The sequence below is a fragment of the Cydia pomonella genome, chromosome 23, assembly GCF_033807575.1.
Source record: "Cydia pomonella isolate Wapato2018A chromosome 23, ilCydPomo1, whole genome shotgun sequence".
In the NCBI taxonomy this organism is placed as follows: domain Eukaryota; kingdom Metazoa; phylum Arthropoda; class Insecta; order Lepidoptera; family Tortricidae; genus Cydia; species Cydia pomonella.
In genome coordinates this window covers 7,214,731-7,232,183 of record NC_084725.1, presented here as the reverse complement: position 1 = coordinate 7,232,183, position 17,453 = coordinate 7,214,731, and the positions used below count along the sequence as shown (strand labels likewise).

The 17,453-nt window shown below is 34.6% G+C and overlaps 3 protein-coding genes and 1 long non-coding RNA gene across 5 annotated transcripts in view; 2 read left to right on the top strand and 2 right to left on the bottom strand.

Moving 5' to 3' along the window:
- Positions 1 to 12,717, top strand: part of LOC133530705 (uncharacterized) — a 28,243-nt gene extending 15,526 nt beyond the window's left edge. For both annotated transcript variants that reach the window (XM_061868726.1, XM_061868727.1), the window contains exons 2-7: positions 6,383 to 6,466; positions 7,098 to 7,168; positions 10,310 to 10,492; positions 11,278 to 11,490; positions 11,940 to 12,141; positions 12,400 to 12,717. In XM_061868726.1, the coding sequence (XP_061724710.1) occupies positions 6,383 to 6,466; positions 7,098 to 7,168; positions 10,310 to 10,492; positions 11,278 to 11,490; positions 11,940 to 12,141; positions 12,400 to 12,479 (833 nt within the window). In that variant the 3' untranslated portion in view covers positions 12,480 to 12,717. The remainder of the gene's footprint in view (positions 1 to 6,382; positions 6,467 to 7,097; positions 7,169 to 10,309; positions 10,493 to 11,277; positions 11,491 to 11,939; positions 12,142 to 12,399) is intronic.
- Positions 1,361 to 2,002, bottom strand: LOC133530707 (uncharacterized). Its single transcript, XR_009801361.1, has 3 exons — positions 1,787 to 2,002; positions 1,593 to 1,662; positions 1,361 to 1,482 (listed from the first exon to the last, which is right to left on the bottom strand). It is a non-coding gene; the product is annotated as an uncharacterized LOC133530707 (long non-coding RNA).
- On the bottom strand, positions 3,455 to 4,799 carry LOC133530745 (uncharacterized). Its single transcript, XM_061868788.1, has 3 exons — positions 4,247 to 4,799; positions 3,931 to 4,171; positions 3,455 to 3,851 (listed from the first exon to the last, which is right to left on the bottom strand). The coding sequence occupies exons 1-3, from the start codon at positions 4,340 to 4,342 to the stop codon at positions 3,613 to 3,615; spliced, it is 576 nt and encodes a 191-aa protein (XP_061724772.1). The 5' UTR covers positions 4,343 to 4,799; the 3' UTR covers positions 3,455 to 3,612.
- Positions 12,718 to 12,836: 119 nt separating the features above from the next.
- LOC133530704 (dual specificity protein phosphatase CDC14B-like) overlaps positions 12,837 to 17,453 on the top strand; it is a 55,205-nt gene continuing 50,588 nt past the window's right edge. The window contains exons 1-2 of the mRNA XM_061868725.1: positions 12,837 to 13,742; positions 17,007 to 17,176. Coding sequence (XP_061724709.1) covers positions 17,131 to 17,176 — 46 coding nt within the window. The 5' untranslated portion in view covers positions 12,837 to 13,742; positions 17,007 to 17,130. The remainder of the gene's footprint in view (positions 13,743 to 17,006; positions 17,177 to 17,453) is intronic.

The following is a 17,453-nucleotide window of genomic DNA, read 5'->3' as shown; positions in this document are numbered from 1 at the left end:
TTGCCGCTGAGTGAGGAATTTTATGGTTCGAGGGGCCACTAGTGATGGGCAATGCTCGATACTTCACTGTTTATATCGACACATAGCAAACTAAATGATTTTTATTCTCTAGTAAAAAAAAAATCGTACTACAAAATTTAATAAAATATTCATTCTTTACACTGAAAAAAAAAATTTGCTATCATAACAAAAAACAGGACTACGCAGCTATTTGTTATGATAACAAAACTATATTGGTTAATGAAACCAAGCAATATTTGTTGTGGTAAGTAAAGTGATGTTGCTGCTGTAACAAATGATATGCGTTGAGCAAAATATACTATTCAGTTCCATAAATATTTGAACAAAACTTAATTTTTTTAGAGTTGATGAGACCGAGACAAGATTTTTTATACTTCCGTCTACCCTTGTCTCGTGTTAAGCCCTAAATGGAAACGATCCTAATATGTGTATTTGAAAAATTTTTCTTTAACGCATATCATTTGTTACAGCAGCAACTTCACTTTACTTACCACAACAAACATCGCTTGGTTTCATTAACCAATTTAGTTTTGTTATCATAACAAATAGCTGCGTAGTCCTGTTTTTTGTTATGATAGCAATTTTTTTTTTTTCAGTGTATTAAGTTCTTAAAATTTAGATTAAAAAACTATCGTACTAAATCTTCTTCTTCTTCTTCTTCTTCTTCTTCTTCTAATTCGACTTCTTCTTCTTCTTCTTCTTCTACTGCTTCTTCTTCTTCTAATTCTACTTCTTCTTCTAATTCTACTTCTTCTTCTTCTTCTAATTCTACTTCTTCTTCTTCTTCTAATTCTACTTCTTCTTCTTCTTCTACTGCTTCTTCTTCTTCTAATTCTACTTCTTCTTCTTCTAATTCTACTTCTTCTTCTTCTAATTCTACTTCTTCTTCTTCTTCTTCTAATTCTACTTCTTCTTCTTCTAATTCTACTTCTTCTTCTTCTTCTAATTCTACTTCTTCTTCTTCTTCTTCTTCTAATTCTTCTTCTTCTTCTTCTAATTCTACTTCTTCTTCTTCTTCTTCTAATTCTTCTTCTTCTTCTAATTCTACTTCTTCTTCTTCTTCTTCTAATTCTTCTTCTTCTTCTTCTAATTCTACTTCTTCTTCTTCTTCTAATTCTACTTCTTCTTCTTCTTCTAATTCTACTTCTTCTTCTTCTAATTCTACTTCTTCTTCTTCTTCTAATTCTACTTCTTCTTCTTCTTCTTCTTCTTCTTCTTCTGATGTAATCTCGCGATCACACGACACTATGTCAATGTTAAGGTCTCGTAACAGAAATTGACCGGCAGTGCCATCGCTCGAGGGGTCCACGTACTCAGCATAACCAATTGATTTTCTCTCCTCATCGAATAACGGAAATACTGCCATTCTATGGCAACAAGTCGATCGGGTAACATTTTTCATAAATTCCCCCAGCGATTTCAGGTCTAATACCACTTTCACCCGGTTCTTCGGGTCCGTAACTGAAAATAAAAAATAATTATTTTAGTCAAAAATCTAATGAAGTTATAAACACTTAAAAAAATTTTAAGTGTTACGTCTTTGTCTTTAAGTTATAAAGTTAAACACTTACCATTTTTTTTTTCAATCATTGGCCTTGACTGGTTACCCCTACGCTTCATTCGCGCCCAACGACTCTCCATCTGAAAAAATGACAATTCATTTAGTTATTTGTTGCTCATTTTATATCTATGTCTATAATATTATTTCATATGTATCTATAAGGCAAAACCTGAAAATTAAACTCTAAGTTTGCACAATAATTACCTTTGATTTTAATTTTAATGTGAATATTAACTGGGAGATGTTGTTTTGACCGTGATCAAAGCGGGAATAAAGCAACGAACATTGTTTTCTGCCTTATATAGTGGAATTGCTATAGGGATGAGTAATGATTGATACTTAAGCCGTAAAAAAATATTATTCTTTAAAGTTTTTCTTTCTTGTAAGGAAACAAGCTTTTTTTGTGGTAAATATACCAAAATATAGTAAAAAAACACTATTATTTACCAACTGGCGAATTACCGACGGAGGGTAAATATTAACTTTTACCCTCCGTCGGTAATTAGACAGCCGATAAGTAACAAATTTGTTTTTACTGTGCTTTGCAGTTGACTATACATTTGCATAGTATATATTATATATATTTATATATACTCTCCTGTCCTTGTAACTAATAAAAGAACCATAGAAAAAAAAATATTCTTTGTTATTTTGAAGTTAAAAAGTTTATACTGAAAAATTCTAGGTGTTATACGTTCACTGCTCAATAATAAACAATTGTACTAATAAAATATCAGCGGAAATTTTACCGGCTTTATTTCTTCTTCATATATTTTATCGATATTATATCGACTTTTCCCAGCTGTAACTCAATTGATGCGTATCCAGAAATAACATTTAGTCCTAATCGATAAAATAAATGTATGCATACAGAAACCCACAAATCGGTTGCTCAATTTCCAAACTCAGTAAGAGACAAATGTTTTTAAAATCATTCTTTTAGTATTTTTTGTAATGATAAAGTCGTATGAGCCCGATTAGACTGATTTCATTCAACACATTTTTTGTCACTTACTGCGTTTTGAAATTGGGCAGCCGCAGTTATTCAAATGAACCTGACTGCTAGGTCACCTTAGTAATTTGCGCTTCTAGATATGAATAAAGGTTGTCTGGGTTATCGACATCTTTTCAAACCATATTGTTATTTTAGCAACTGCGCAAAACACTTTACCTATAATTTATACTTACGTTATTTCGTTGTGAGAAATATCATTGCGTGTTCAAACAGGGCGTGGGATTAAGTCATAAAATGGCCAAGCAATAAAGCGGGAAAGACCCAGAGTGTCTGAAATAGCTCTGGAAGTACGCAAACAAATTCATATCGCTAAACCACAATATGTATTTCAATAAACAAAGCGGCCTTTATTCTCTGGATAATGTTTTCGCGAAACGATTAATGTTATGGCGACAGTTTTTAATGGCTACCTACGGTCGGTAGCTTATCGGCCTAATTTACTTACGTCCTGTCGATAACAAAGAACAAGGATGACATCAGATCGGCCATTGGTCATTTCGGGGAATTAAGAGGAACGTGAAAAGGTTAACAAGCCGATTTCGATACAGATTTTGGAGTAGGTTTATTTTTATGAATATTTCACCATAATTAACAACAAAACTTATTAATTACTTAAAATTAATGAAATATTGTGTTTTTATGTATCATAATTGCGGAAAGTGCCTAACAATGGATGTTATTACCTTATAAGGATTGCGACCACAATAAATAAAATAAAATTATGCTCCAAACATTTCATTATCGCTGACGAAGTTTACTGGAAAAAACTTCAGGGACAAATATCAAAAATTTTAGTAGGCAAAATGTGACCGTGACTCAGAGTGACAACAGTAGGAAATAATACTACGCTATAGTACCTAATCATTTGTATATTAGTGTGCATTACAGTAAAACTTGTTCATTCACAACTTAACCTAAAATTATAACGCCGGGTTTTTATGGACGGCTATAAAATAAACTAATTACTTGTCATATCGGGGTAGGATCAGTAACGCAGTGGCGCCATCTTTCAGTATTACGTCGTAGTTTTTCGATATTCTAAGCAAGTTACTGCCATATCTTGGAATTTAGAAATTAGGTCATTGGTTTCCTCTCTTTGGTAGTACAGGTGGTCAGTAGATGGCGCTTGAAAGTTATAAGGATTTAACCTTAGTCTTCTTTTAGCTCTAAATTGGTAATTTCTTCTTGTAGTAACTTCTTCTTTGTCTGTACAATTATTTATTGCAATCCAATTTTCTGTACCTTCGTATGTCTCTAAAAAATAAAAATATATTACTATTTTTTATTATCTAAACCATAACTATTTTTTTAATCATAACCGTAAAATTCTCACCAGAAACATGTCTAATTTTTGCTTTATAAAACCTCCACTGGTCATTATATTCTTCTCGTCTCTTAACACGATCTCTAACAACTTCATGACCTTCATTATCAGGATATGATACAAAAGCGCTCTGGTTTACCGGCCTACGTACTATAAGCCACAGGTCTGGTACAACAACAAACTTGTCAATACCTTCATAAGGTAACACCAGAAATTCCACTACAATAAATTGCCTCTGGTTATTTCCCATCTGAAATAAAAAGCACTTATTAGAATGGGAGCTTACAAAGTTAATACAAGCTTTCAAATATTAATTGTAACTTACCATTTTCCTCAAGCGTATAAGCCGAAATGTCTCGACCGTAAGGGCACCCTCTTTTATATAGGGGGCCAGTGCAACAAGAAGCTGCATCACAAACATGTTTAACCCAGTTAGTAACAATTACGTGCTCAATATTGCGCGATACGCTTATCGCTTTGGGTTTTTCTACGAAATGTTTTTTGCGCATTAGCTCTATTCACGTTAGCCGAGGTCACGGGATCAGCATTTGGTGATAACAATTGTTGTTAATGGTAATCATTACTCATTACTCTAATTACTAACGAATTTACTTCTATTTTATCATCAAAACAAAAGATGCGTATAGACAAAAGTTTGCTAGCTGTTAAGTGAAAGGCAATTGGCGTTAATGAACCAATGATTTAGTCTATTGACTCTAGTACCATCAATCTGCCAGCTGAGTCTAGTACTCTTGAGTCTATTTTTACTCAAGTGTATCGACTGAGCGGCTCATTGCCACCTAGCGGCTAATTGTCCAACCTTGTCAATCAAATGCGGTAGCTGTTCACCGTTTTTGTTCATAACTTAGAAAGCTATAAAACTAACTGCATGTACACTATAAATTCTTGTTTAAATACTTATCTATCTACCATCTATTCGTCCTTTAAATTCATACAAAAGTATAATTTTAGCCTACTGGGTTTAAACCCGTGGGTGAACTTAATAGGCATTACATTGAACAAACATTCCATACGCATTAAAGCAAAGAAATCCCCCATGTAAGTATAAACTTCAAGGAAAATAAAAAAGGAAGAATAAGGAAAAGACGGAGCTACTCTTTTACCCAGTGGGAATTTTTCTGGAACAAAAATAATAATTGCCCAGGCTGAGAATCGAACTCACATCTCCCGGTTATGCGCTAAGAGCTCTGCTACATTTGCTATCCCAGACATCAAACGATTCATTTCGTCACTTAAATAAGAGAGACAAAGCTACGGTCCATTTTAAAATAGTCAGCCATATAAATAGTAAATTATATAATTATATATTTAAATAATGGCAGAGCCCATATGAGATCTGGAAGTTGTAAATTACGTAAAGAAAGGAAAATTATTTTATTAATTATTTACTAAAATAACATAAAAGATTACAACACTAAGTTTTTATTACTACATATAGTGATTTACAATAATATTAAAGTAATAATAAATATATCAACAATGCTACAAGTTTTATAAAAAACACAGAGCCTATTTTTTGACTTTGAAATTTAACCTGTAAACAGTTTTTTAAGAAAGACTATTTGTTTTAGTCAAGTAAGAAAAATATATGTTCATATTAATTATATTTCGAAGACCGTGGTTGTACTCGATACACGATTGAACGAAATCGGCTCGATAGAAAATAATTGCAAAGATTGGTCTTAAAATCACAATTAAACGGTTTTATGTCTTTATTGTTTTGACTTATAGGTCTGCAATTAAAATCACAATTTCAAAACATTTATATCTAAACCGTGGTTGAGTAAAATATTACACTAATAATCCACTTTTTTTATTTAAATATTTTTCTTATTATTCCCTTGCCCAGGCCCAGTAACATGCGACAGTGCTATCTCATTTACTCCGATACAAATAGACAGTGTGCGCGCTTTAGGTATTGACAGCCTCTTAATGATAGATTGTGTGTGTCCGGTAATATATTCAGGTTCATTGTTGAAGAAAAATACTTAAATAATAGTTTTAAAATGGATTCTTGAAGTTTTGAAAAGGGTTCTAGAGTTGAGTCAGACTACGCAATTTAAAAAGTTAACTATTGGGTGGGTTTCGGTATAAGATATCAATCTGTACCTATCGATCGCCAACGAAAAAAAAAGTCTACTTATTTGGCAACTTTAGTTATTCATTTTCGCCAAATCTGACCCCACTGTTGGTTGCATCGTTACCTACTGTTTAGTGTATAAGTGTTTGACAACTTAACATTATTGATTGTATTGTGATATCAGTGATAATGAGCGATATTCAGATTTAATATGCTACATTTACTACGATCTTTATCGGTTGGATGCATTGCAAGTCAAGGTCGTATCATGGCATATAGCCGTTATGTAGCTGACCATAATACTTCTTACCGCGTGCCTCAGTGAAACGGTAGACCGGTCATCGTTGCTGTTTGTTCCAGTTTCAGTGTCTGAAGCCATGAAGATCGGGTTCATCGGGGGCGGCCGCCTGGCCTTCGCTCTGGCCAACGGGTTCATTTCTGCGGGTAAATATTTACATAACAAGCTCTCAGAATACAATCTAAACCAATTAAAATGGGTCACTGTATATGGATATTAAGCTATATTGCGCTTGAATGTATTTAGAACTACAAATGTGTAAGTTAAGGAAAGTTTTAATAAGGTTGGGATTTTCGGAAATTTCATAGGAATTAATGGAAACTTTCATTTTGGAAACGGACAATTTAGAGCCCCATGCAAAAATAACAGAAGTTTCCGAAATTTTTCGATGTGGAAATTTCCCAATTTATATTTGCAACCCCCAAAGCAAAAGAGGGGCTTGGCCGTTTCGCTACCATCACATGGGCGTAACGTGAAAAATGTATTCACTTCATTACTTTTCTGTTATACAATAGTTCTTGTAGTAACGAAACGGCCAAGCCAAGGTAATGTAAAGTTTGTAAAGTTAGTGCTTGTGGAGTTATAGCTTGCCTCTACGTGCGAACTGATAACATTTGACAGCCTTTATAGTTTCGTCGTAGCAACATTTTACGTGAAAATGTTTTATGTGCGATTTACATTTTCTAATAAAGTCCACCCACACCACACTCCAGGGTGATTTTGGTTGCTTCTATTCGCCTTTTGTTATAACGAAATTAATTCAAACTTTTATTTCAGGGTTGGCGAAACCTGAAGAAATTACAGCCAGCGTTCACCCTGCTGATACCGCCAGTGCTGAAGCCTTTAAGGTAAGATGCCCTTAAGGTAAGGTGCCTCTTACCTCAGTGTACCTAAATAAAACGGTACTAGGGTAACGTAGTGGTAAAAGGTTTCTCATTCAAAGTTAACGACTCGGGTACAAAGTAATGAAAAAAAAATATCCCGTCAGTAAGTCAAAACGTAAAAAATATCAATGCTTATGATAGCTCTTAACTTTGCGATGTCTACAGGAAAGGCGTGAACAGGCGTGGGCGTACTTTGTACAAAGAAATGTTAAGCATGCAAAATAATTAAAAATAAAGTATTAATAAACACAATACACGGTTCTATGAGGATAAAGGGCAACGCAGCAGATCACAGATTTTTGTTTTAACAATTTAAACCATTATAATCTGTGGGTTTTTAACCTCATTCAATAAGTATCTAAATAATAAAACTACTTACATACAAAAATTTTCCAAAGCTCACTGTGTTTATAAATAGGTTTGCAAACTTTACCAGTCTACGTAGGTACTCTAGCTCGTAGCTACTTATGTGTTTTATTGTGTTTGATAATGCCTTACCTATATAAATAATTGTTTACTTCCCTCATGTAATAAAAATACGTAGTTACATGTACCTAGGTGAAGTATAGAAGTCTTATTTAATAAACAACAAAGTTAATAAAACAATTACGTCTTAATACAAGTTTTCTTGCACAAGTGTCAGTGTCGATATATCTAAAGTGCTACATTGTGTTTATTGTCACATTGTGGTCGGTCCTTTTGATAGGTACAACTACAAGATATGCGTATGATTACATCTAATATTGTCGGTAGAAAACTCTTTTATTTGTAGGTACAAATACTTAAAGTGGGTATTCATCAAAGCGTTAAAGTGAGGTTATCACAGTTGATATCGCCCGCTGAATAGCTGTAGCACTTTTGTTTACTATTATCATTTGAGTAAGTATAGAATATTCAGCTTTGTAATGATTTACGTAATTTACGAGTGCGGATATTGTAAAGATATACCTACCTAACCTCTCTCGATTCTTTCTAAGCGTTAGAAAAGCTAAAGAAAAGAAACACACCTTCACATCTTCCATTCCCAGAATCGAGCATCATTGCCTGTCTTTCAGTTTTGTACGTAATAAAACATCAGTTAAAAGATCATCATCATCTTCCTGGCGTTGTCCGGCATTTTTCCATTGATCATAGGAGCCTGGGGTTCGATTGGCAACTAATCCCAAGAATTGGCGTAGGCACTAGTTTTTACGATAGCAACTGCCATCTGACCTTCCAACCCAGAGGGTAACTAGGCCTTGTTGAGACTAGTCCGATTTCCTCACTATGTTTTCCTTCACCAAAAAGCCACTGATAAATATCAAATGCTGATAACATCAGTTAATAGATGTGCGACAATATTGCTTACATATAAATCCTATGATTGACATTTAGATCTAGATAAAGATAATCAGTTGCTTCACACCAAGCTCTAATCGCCTCTTGTTGTAATTGAAACACGTACGTGCGCCTGCACGGTCTAATGAACTCAAATAGTGCAAAATAACTAATAACTAAATAGGTAAACAATGATAAGATCGTGAATTACGAAATCAAGATTTCTTATCAATAAAGTATATATCACTAATACGATGCAAACGACTGAGTTTTAAAATTTCTAGGTAGAATTTAATGAATTTGCGGTGCTAAACTTGCATTACTAGATTAGTACATAATATTTTCATAAAGTGTTGCTATTGATGATTTTGATTCTCATATTTTAACGATAATAATAGTTATTTGTACAACAAGAGAGCAAAGTTTTATATTTCTTTGATTGCTTACTACGCTCAAGATTCTAAATTAGATTCACTCGCTACGCTCGTGAATCTATTATAGAATCTTTCGCTTGCACGGGACTCAAAAGCACACGAGATGTAAATAACTTTGATCTCGTGTAGTACACAAAATTTTTCACGTCAGTCAGCCATCAAAAAATACAACCTGAAAAAATATAATCCGTCTTCATCACTATTTCACTCATGTTTTCTGAAGGTATTCTAACAATTAACTTTAATTACCGCAATAAAACAAAACGAAAGAAATTTCAATAAAATGATACGAAAATAATGAATTAACGAACATCAATTGACAGTTCAATCGTCAACTTTTTTTTGTTAAAAAAAACTTTGTAAGATACGGTCCGAATTGCGGATACTAGTATTTGTCAACTATAGTAGAGATCCTTAAAAATCGTTAAGTAGAATTATTTACTGCGTAACAATTGCGTAAATTTGTATGAGTATATTGTTTTGATTGTATATTAAAATACGTAAAATATGGTATTTTGATTAAATTTTAAACTTTTATTTCATTCATTAATTATGACGAATGAAAACCCGTAGGGTGTTTTGGAACGATGCGGTCTGACTTATTTCGGGGGTCTATTATAAACCGTCAATATATCGTTGAATTACGTATGCACTTTTTTGTCTCTTTCTTTTTGCTAATGACGTGAAAGGGACAAAGACAATAGAATCCAAATACTTCGAACTTGTATTAGGCCCCGCACGTTGAAATGACATTCGAATATGAAGGTCACTTGAATGTTATTTTGTCTCACTCAGTGAGCAAAATGCGATTTTGCTCACTGTTTTTAAGTAGCAAATTACCCTTGTTCCAGCTGCTGACGTGAAAATAATCTTTGCCATTATTTTAAAATTCTCTTTTCACCGCACCAACTGGTAAAGGCTTTCTTGATTGTTCAAATACGAATCAAATGAGAAAGTTGCATTTTATCCACATGTGGGGTAAAGTTGTCACATGCAAATTTTGAGTTGTTTCCTTATATTAGCTAGTAGAATTGACTTTTAAATTATGATTTTGAATGATAAATATTTTATTACGTTCATTTGAATTTGATTTGGTTTTATTTTTTGGTAGGTATTTCATAGTTAGTATTTTACTCGCGTTGGTGTGGTGAAAAATTATGTGTTTCACTCGGAGGCAAAGTTTGTTTAACCCTAGTGCCTTTAAACCCTCGCATCGCTCAAGATTCCCCTTCTCGAACCACTCGCTACGCTCGTGGTTCAATTTTGGAATCTTTCGCTTGCTCGAGTATCAATATTAGCACGAGCGGTTAAACAATAACTTACCAACTTTCAACCTTGTACACTTTAATTCCAGGGCCTGGGTGCCACAGCTATCTTCGACAACAAGCCAGTGGTGGAGCGTTCAGAAGTGGTGATAGTGTCCGTCAAGCCAGAGGTCGTGGGGCCGGCGCTGCGCGATGTCCGTGATCTGCCCGCTTCCAAGGGGAAGCTGTTCATTTCAGTGGCCATGGGAGTGTCTACAGCTACTATTGAGAAGGTGAATGGGATCTCTATTTATTAACTGTTAATTACCAATGGTATAAATTCGTTGTATCTACCGTAAATTGATAATAGGATAAGGTCCTCGAGCATAAATCAAGATGGTGCAACTCGTGGTGAACACGTCTTATATATGTCTCACCAGACACTAGACTGGAAACTTGGAAAATCAGAAGCCGTACCAATTAGATAACTTTAGTGTTCCGATGACATAAAAAATCAAGGCCAGTCTGGAAGATGGAAACGGACACCAGGTATATATTCTAGCCGAGGTTGCTGAACAGTGAGAGAATATAATTACCACACTCTGCAAGCTCGGTTCTCCATACAAACGTAGTTACATTCTCATTTTAAAACGACTGGCTAGATTTGCTCTGAAACTTTGTACTACTTACTATAGAATAAAGTATATCTAGTCCTGTAATTAGTTTAAGTAGCTTCAGATACCATAGTAAAAAAAATACAGCAAATTGAATGTTTTCATAGAAAAATTGTTTTTGCTCTATTTCGTTTGTTTTATAAACTGGAGCTATAACAACTAATTACAGGACTAGATATACCATGTCATTGTTTGTGCAAAGTTTCATTACAATCCAACACGTAGTTTTAAAATCAGAACGAAACTCCGTTTGTATGGGAAGGTGAAATTCGGCCGAGATTGCCGGGGTCTCTTAAGTAGTCAGATACGTATCAGCTTTATTGAATTCCTTTTTTGAGGCCAATATATTGTGTTACTTGTTTTTTTAAATTCCTGCATTCTGTTATAAAGCATCGTACTTCTAGAACCTACCAGCAGAAGCCCGCGTAATCCGAGTCATGCCGAACACTCCCGCCCTCGTCAAAGAAGGCGCTGCTGCGCTCAGCCGCGGGGCCAAGGCCACAGCTGAAGACGCGAAGCTAGCTGCTCAGCTGTTCAGGGCCGTGGGGAGCTGCGATGAGGTCCCGGAATACCAGATGGATGCCGTCACGGCGCTGAGTGGCAGCGGACCTGCTTATGTAAGTTCTTCATCAAAGGCCACTGCACCCCACGATTGTTACAACGCTGTGTCAAAAGCGGTTGAAGCGAGAAGCGACTGATGCATTTTCGCTTTTACAAGCCTATACAAGCCTAATAACCAAGCTTAATAACTATCGCGCAATTACATCAGCCAAAAACGATAAATGTATGACAACTTTGAGAACCCTCCCTGATGACAAGCAATAGCAGCTTCTGAGAGTTGTGGCCAAATACGCATAGGACTAAGTACAGTAAGTACTCACGGATTTTTGCTTTAAATCCTATTCTCGATTTACAAACACCGACCAAAAAATTGTAGACACATTATCTACTCAAAAAAAGCACCTACTTAAGTATAGTTGAACTACATTTCGTAAACATAGATTCTTACAACCAACATATATTATATTACCACAACACATATTGACAATCCCGTCCTTATTTCCAGGTCTACATGTTAATAGAATCCCTAGCCGACGGTGGCGTGCGCTGCGGCCTCCCCCGTGACTTGGCGCTCCGCTTGGCCGCCCAAACCACCCTGGGCGGAGCCGCTATGGTCCGCAATGGCGGACATCCTGCGCAGTTAAAAGATAACGTAACCAGCCCTGCTGGGTCTACAGCTGATGGGACTTATCACTTGGAACAGAATGGTAAATTCCTTTTGATTTTAATTTCATGAAGTCCTTATATAATATAGGTACAGTTGCCATTAAAGATTCTCCAAAGAATTGGATGTTGCGGGTGTCCCAATGAAGGCCCAATGCAACGTATCGGATTTTCTTTCCAGTTAAATGTTCCGCATCGCATCGGGCACATCGCACACCAAATAACTTAAAATATTGCGTTAACCAGGATGCTTATCTACCTACTTATCCATGTTTACTAAAATGTTATTCGTCTGGTTTCAGGTTTCCGATCAGCCGTCATCGGCGCAGTGAAGGCAGCCGCTGATAGATGTAAAGTAGTCAACCAACAACTAAATAATTAGGAACTACTTTTAAAAATGTGCCAAATTTACCTTACGTTTGAGCCAAATGTAAAATAAAATTTCTCGTTGGACTTGTTGAATAAAATATTGTAAGAGCCAAATGTAAAATATAATTTCTCGTTGGGCTTTTTGAATAAAATATTTTAATAAAGCTAATAGTTAATTGTATAGAGTCGCGTAGGAGTAAAACGATCTGATTTTGTGACGAATATACAGAAATATATTTTATTTTGTTAAACCCTTTTTTTCTTTTCTCCACTAATAATATTATATATATGTACTTTTATACATAAATATAAAATGTAAGAGGCACAGAATAAGCGAGAGAGCAATTATTGCAAAGCAAAATAAAATATTTTACGTTAAGGCGGTTTATACTTCTACCGTCATCTATCGTACAACAAAATAACTTAGTGTAATGTTTATATCAGCGCCATCTATCGATAGATTTTGGAGATTTGTTAAATTTGATAAGCATGCCATCAATTAATGCCAATAAATTAAAAAAAAAAAAAAAAAAAAAAAATCTAGTTCTGTCCTGCAAAGAAGAACTCATTTGACCGTAGACAAACTTTGGGTCGCGATTAATACTTTAGAAATGTCAACCAATCATGGAGTAGTAAGAGGGCGCTAGTTGCCAAGACGAATTTGACTTTGACATGTCAAACAAAGCGAGTTTTTCTAACGGCTCCGGTGTACAAACGTCATGCCGTAATGGCGAAGAATTAAATTGCACTCGCAACGAACATAGTGAATCCGTGACCTTGCGTCGTTATAATCAATTGTGCTGTTGTTATTCTTCGTTACGACCGGTGCTTCTGTTTACATGTTATCAATTTTATCATTCGTTGTATACTTATACGTTACGCCGCTCGATCTCACGAGTGTTATATTGGATTCTGAATGGGATGTTAAGCTAGTGTTATTGAAGATTTAAGTGGATTGAAGGTTCCGCGGATTTGCGCGTTAAACTGGCCTTTTGTTTGAGTAGAGATCGGCCCACGCCTTAATAAACCGACTCCTACGCTAAGCCTCTGATGGCAACTGCTTCGTATATCCTTACAATGGACCAGAAATGTGGACGAAAAAAGTACTCTGGGTATTGTTTATAGTTTTCCGTGTATGTTATTTTGTAAGTCAAAGTGTTAATCGGTTTTAAGCCGCCGCGTCGGCTGTTCGAAATCGTACTGAAGAAGAGTTGTTTAGTGTCAACAATCAAGGTTATTCGCCGAAGTCCCGGATTTATCTATTAAGAATATTATGGTAAGAACAAATCTATTTATATCGTTCATGTAAATTAGCCTACAGTTTTTGCTTGAACGCTAAAGTTTAATATATTTTATTAATTTGTTTTTTAACTAAAAACGTAAGTTGTATGTTTGCATCGATTGCTCAATATTCAATCGCAAAAAACTGAACTTTCTAACTAGTTATCTTTTAAGGAAACATGACTGTTACAAATCCACTTACCTGCAGCCCACATGTGTCTGGTCTGTAGGTAAACGGATATAGAGCTTGATTTTTCTATTAAAACACAATTGATACCTAAATAAAATTGACAATCAATGCATCAACACTGATAACCACTTTGTTATAATACATTTGCAGTACAGGTATTCAAAGTATAGGTCATTCAACTGCACAAAATGATTCTTTGTTATTATACTTATCTGATAAGCAGTGATTAGCGATTTGGACGCCACTAATGTTTTTTTATCTTTTTAAATGTTTTTAGTAGTAAATCATACTTAATCACTACTTAAGTAATGTTTTTGTTAACAATCAAATAAATATTTTGAGGGTTTTGATGTTTTTGATTGGTATGTATAAATTACTTTTCTCTCAGAGTTTTTTCAGAGAATATTTAATTAAAACACATTATTAATTCTTTGATATAATGTTATTTTATTTTAATTTATTAAATCAATATTTTGGGGGTGTTCTACCATATTCATACAAAGCATATGTACTGGATCTCAATATGGCAACCTAATGACCGATCTCTGCTGATAAGGCATATGCTACCAATATGCCGTATTTATAATTTCTTATTTTTAACCATTCATGTATCATAATATTTTTTCATTCAAATTAGAACTCCATGTATGTCACATATAGTTCCAATTTGAAAACCCTTGTGCTCGAGTTATCAGGTTTGACCACTTACCCCTCGATATAGTGTTTGGTCATCAAAAATCATGGGTTCAAAACCTTGGACACACTGTATTCAGAAAAAAATGTTCAAAAAAAAATAGTACATTATGCAACGGTGGGGGGGAATTAAAGACAAAAGTTTGCAATATTCTTACCCCCAGAGTTACACACAATGTTTTTCATCACACTTGCGAAGAAAATGCTACAATTTAAATGAAACAATTCTTGAATATGGTGACATATCAAACATTCGGCCGGCGTTTTGTAATTTCTTGACAGGTTAGCATCGAGGGGCACAGACCTATTCGGCATTCAGCCACGATTGAAAATTATGTAAAAATATTTTAAACAGCTTTAAAAATTAATCAAATTATTTAATTTTGAACATAAACAAAACAATTAAATTTCATCAGTATTTTAAAAGTAAAACTCATTTATGCTACTTAGTTTGTATGAATAAGTAACATAATAAAAAAAAAAATCCATGACTCCCTAGGGAATTATTGTTTTTTTTTCCACAATCCATAATTCCCGCGGGAACAAAATAGGCCTTTGTCCTTCAGTACACCTGCATGAAATAAGAACTTTTTCGAGCAAGTGTGATGAAAATGAAATAAGACTAACAATTCGGTCAGCATCTTTATAAAACACAGATAAGAAGTTGAAGGATTTAAGATTGGCTGCATACTAATATGAATGGTCTTACTTAAAAATAGTTGACATTTTTCTTTTTGGCCCTCTGGTTGACTGCTAGAGAATGCCATGAGGCATTAAGTCCGCCATTTGTACCATTTTATGTACAATAAAGTTTAAAAGAAATAAATAGTACATTACGATACATGTGTGAAAAGTTAGAATTTTTCACACATGTACAACATATTACAGTACATATGGCCCTTTAAATGTTCGACATACGCACATATAGTTCTAGTTACTAAGGTGGTTATGTACTGTGAAATACATTTAACAACTATATTATTTAATACTTTTATATCTACTTGAATGAATGAATCACTTCATTCACAATACTGTGAACCCTTTTCATGTTTGTTATTAGTAATATGATACCCACATGTAAGCATAAGTTAATTGCCTTTAAGCAATAAAGGCACCAGTTATGTAGTTATATTGAAGCATTTATAACTTTGTTACATGTTTATTTGTAAAGATACTTAAACTTTGAATTGAAATAGCCTTTATTCCTGACACATACATCTTTACATTTTCTTTTACAATTATACAAGTATCCATTTATTTATTTATGTTTTTACTCTTTTTCTGTTTCTTCATCATCAGACTGTCTTTGACATAGGCCACCTCTAAGCCAAATTTGTCAAATTTCTGAGTGAAATATCACTGCCTAAATGAAGTTTAAAGGATGTGGTGGTGGCCGAGTGGATATGACGTCCGACTTTCAATCCGGAGGTCGTGGGTTCAAATCCTGGCTCGTACCAATGAGTTTTTCGGAACTTATGTACGAAATATCATTTGATATTTACCACTATCTTTTCGGTGAAGGAAAACATCGTGAGGAAACCTGCATACATCTGCGAAGAAATTCAAAGGTGTATGTGAAGTCCCCAATCCGCATTGGGCTAGCGTGGGGACTATATAGCCCGAGCCCTCTCGCGCATGAGAGGAGGCCTGTGCCCAGCAGTGGGACGTATATAGGCTGAATTATTATTATTATTATTATATAAATGAAGTTTAAATACCAACACTCTTTGAGTATTATAGCAGCTGGATTCGGGTTGAATAAGTTAATAAAATGTTATATTAGTTCATTAAATAAGCCATTCCCAAAATATAAAAAAGGATGACACATAAAGGGGTAACACAGTCTGGTGGAGTACGAAAGAACATGGGCAATTATTCTATTTGGAGTAATACTATTAGTGTAGAGTCAGACCAAGATAAGTTGGCAGCGATTTTGGCAGCCCAGACAGTGCAAGTGTTTTAAACAACAAATTTTCTATGAAATTATGATGTTTACTTAACACTTACACAGGCTGGGCTATCAAAATCGCAGCCAACTAAGCTTGGTCTGACTACGAAAGTTCGACCGATTCACACTTTCTGGGTAGAATTTAGTCATAAAGAGATTTTTTACTATTATTTTTTATTTACTATTATTCAATTCAATATTCAATACAATAAAATACAAATACACTTTATTGCACACTTCAATATAGAAAACAATACAAGAATAAAGAAAATAAAGAAGAGGTAAACAACAGGCGGTCTTATCGTTAAAAAGCAATCTCTTCCATACAGCCTTTAGGTAGTGGATATTAATACATTTATGTCATGTCGGTAGGTAGGTTCAATTATTATGTATTAGAACTAACATAAGCAATTTATCATTTATTTCAGAATATCAATCAAGTTATACATAAGATTTTACCCCAAAATCAAGCAAATTAAAGCAATGACGGCCGACTGATCGGAAAGCATCAAGATAAGGAAAACAGCAGCATTCCTGTGCTACAAAGTGAGAATGGATGAAAGTGATGTCATTATATCATCTACGGAAATCATAAAAGGTAACTTACTATTATTTCTTAAAATAAGTCTAAGCAAGGCGGCTTTTTAGGGTTCCGTACAAAAAGGGTAATCCGCTGTCCGTTGAAAGGTTGAAGTTGAAATTTTCACAGATGCATTTCTGTTGCCGCTATAACAACAAAAACTAAAAAGTACGGAACCCTCGGTGGGCGAGTCTGACTTGCACTTGTCCGATTTTTTGGTATAGATCCACGGTTGTGTGTGGGTAATGTATCAATCAACCTCTAACATTCAGGTAAAAATATTCGGAGATCACAA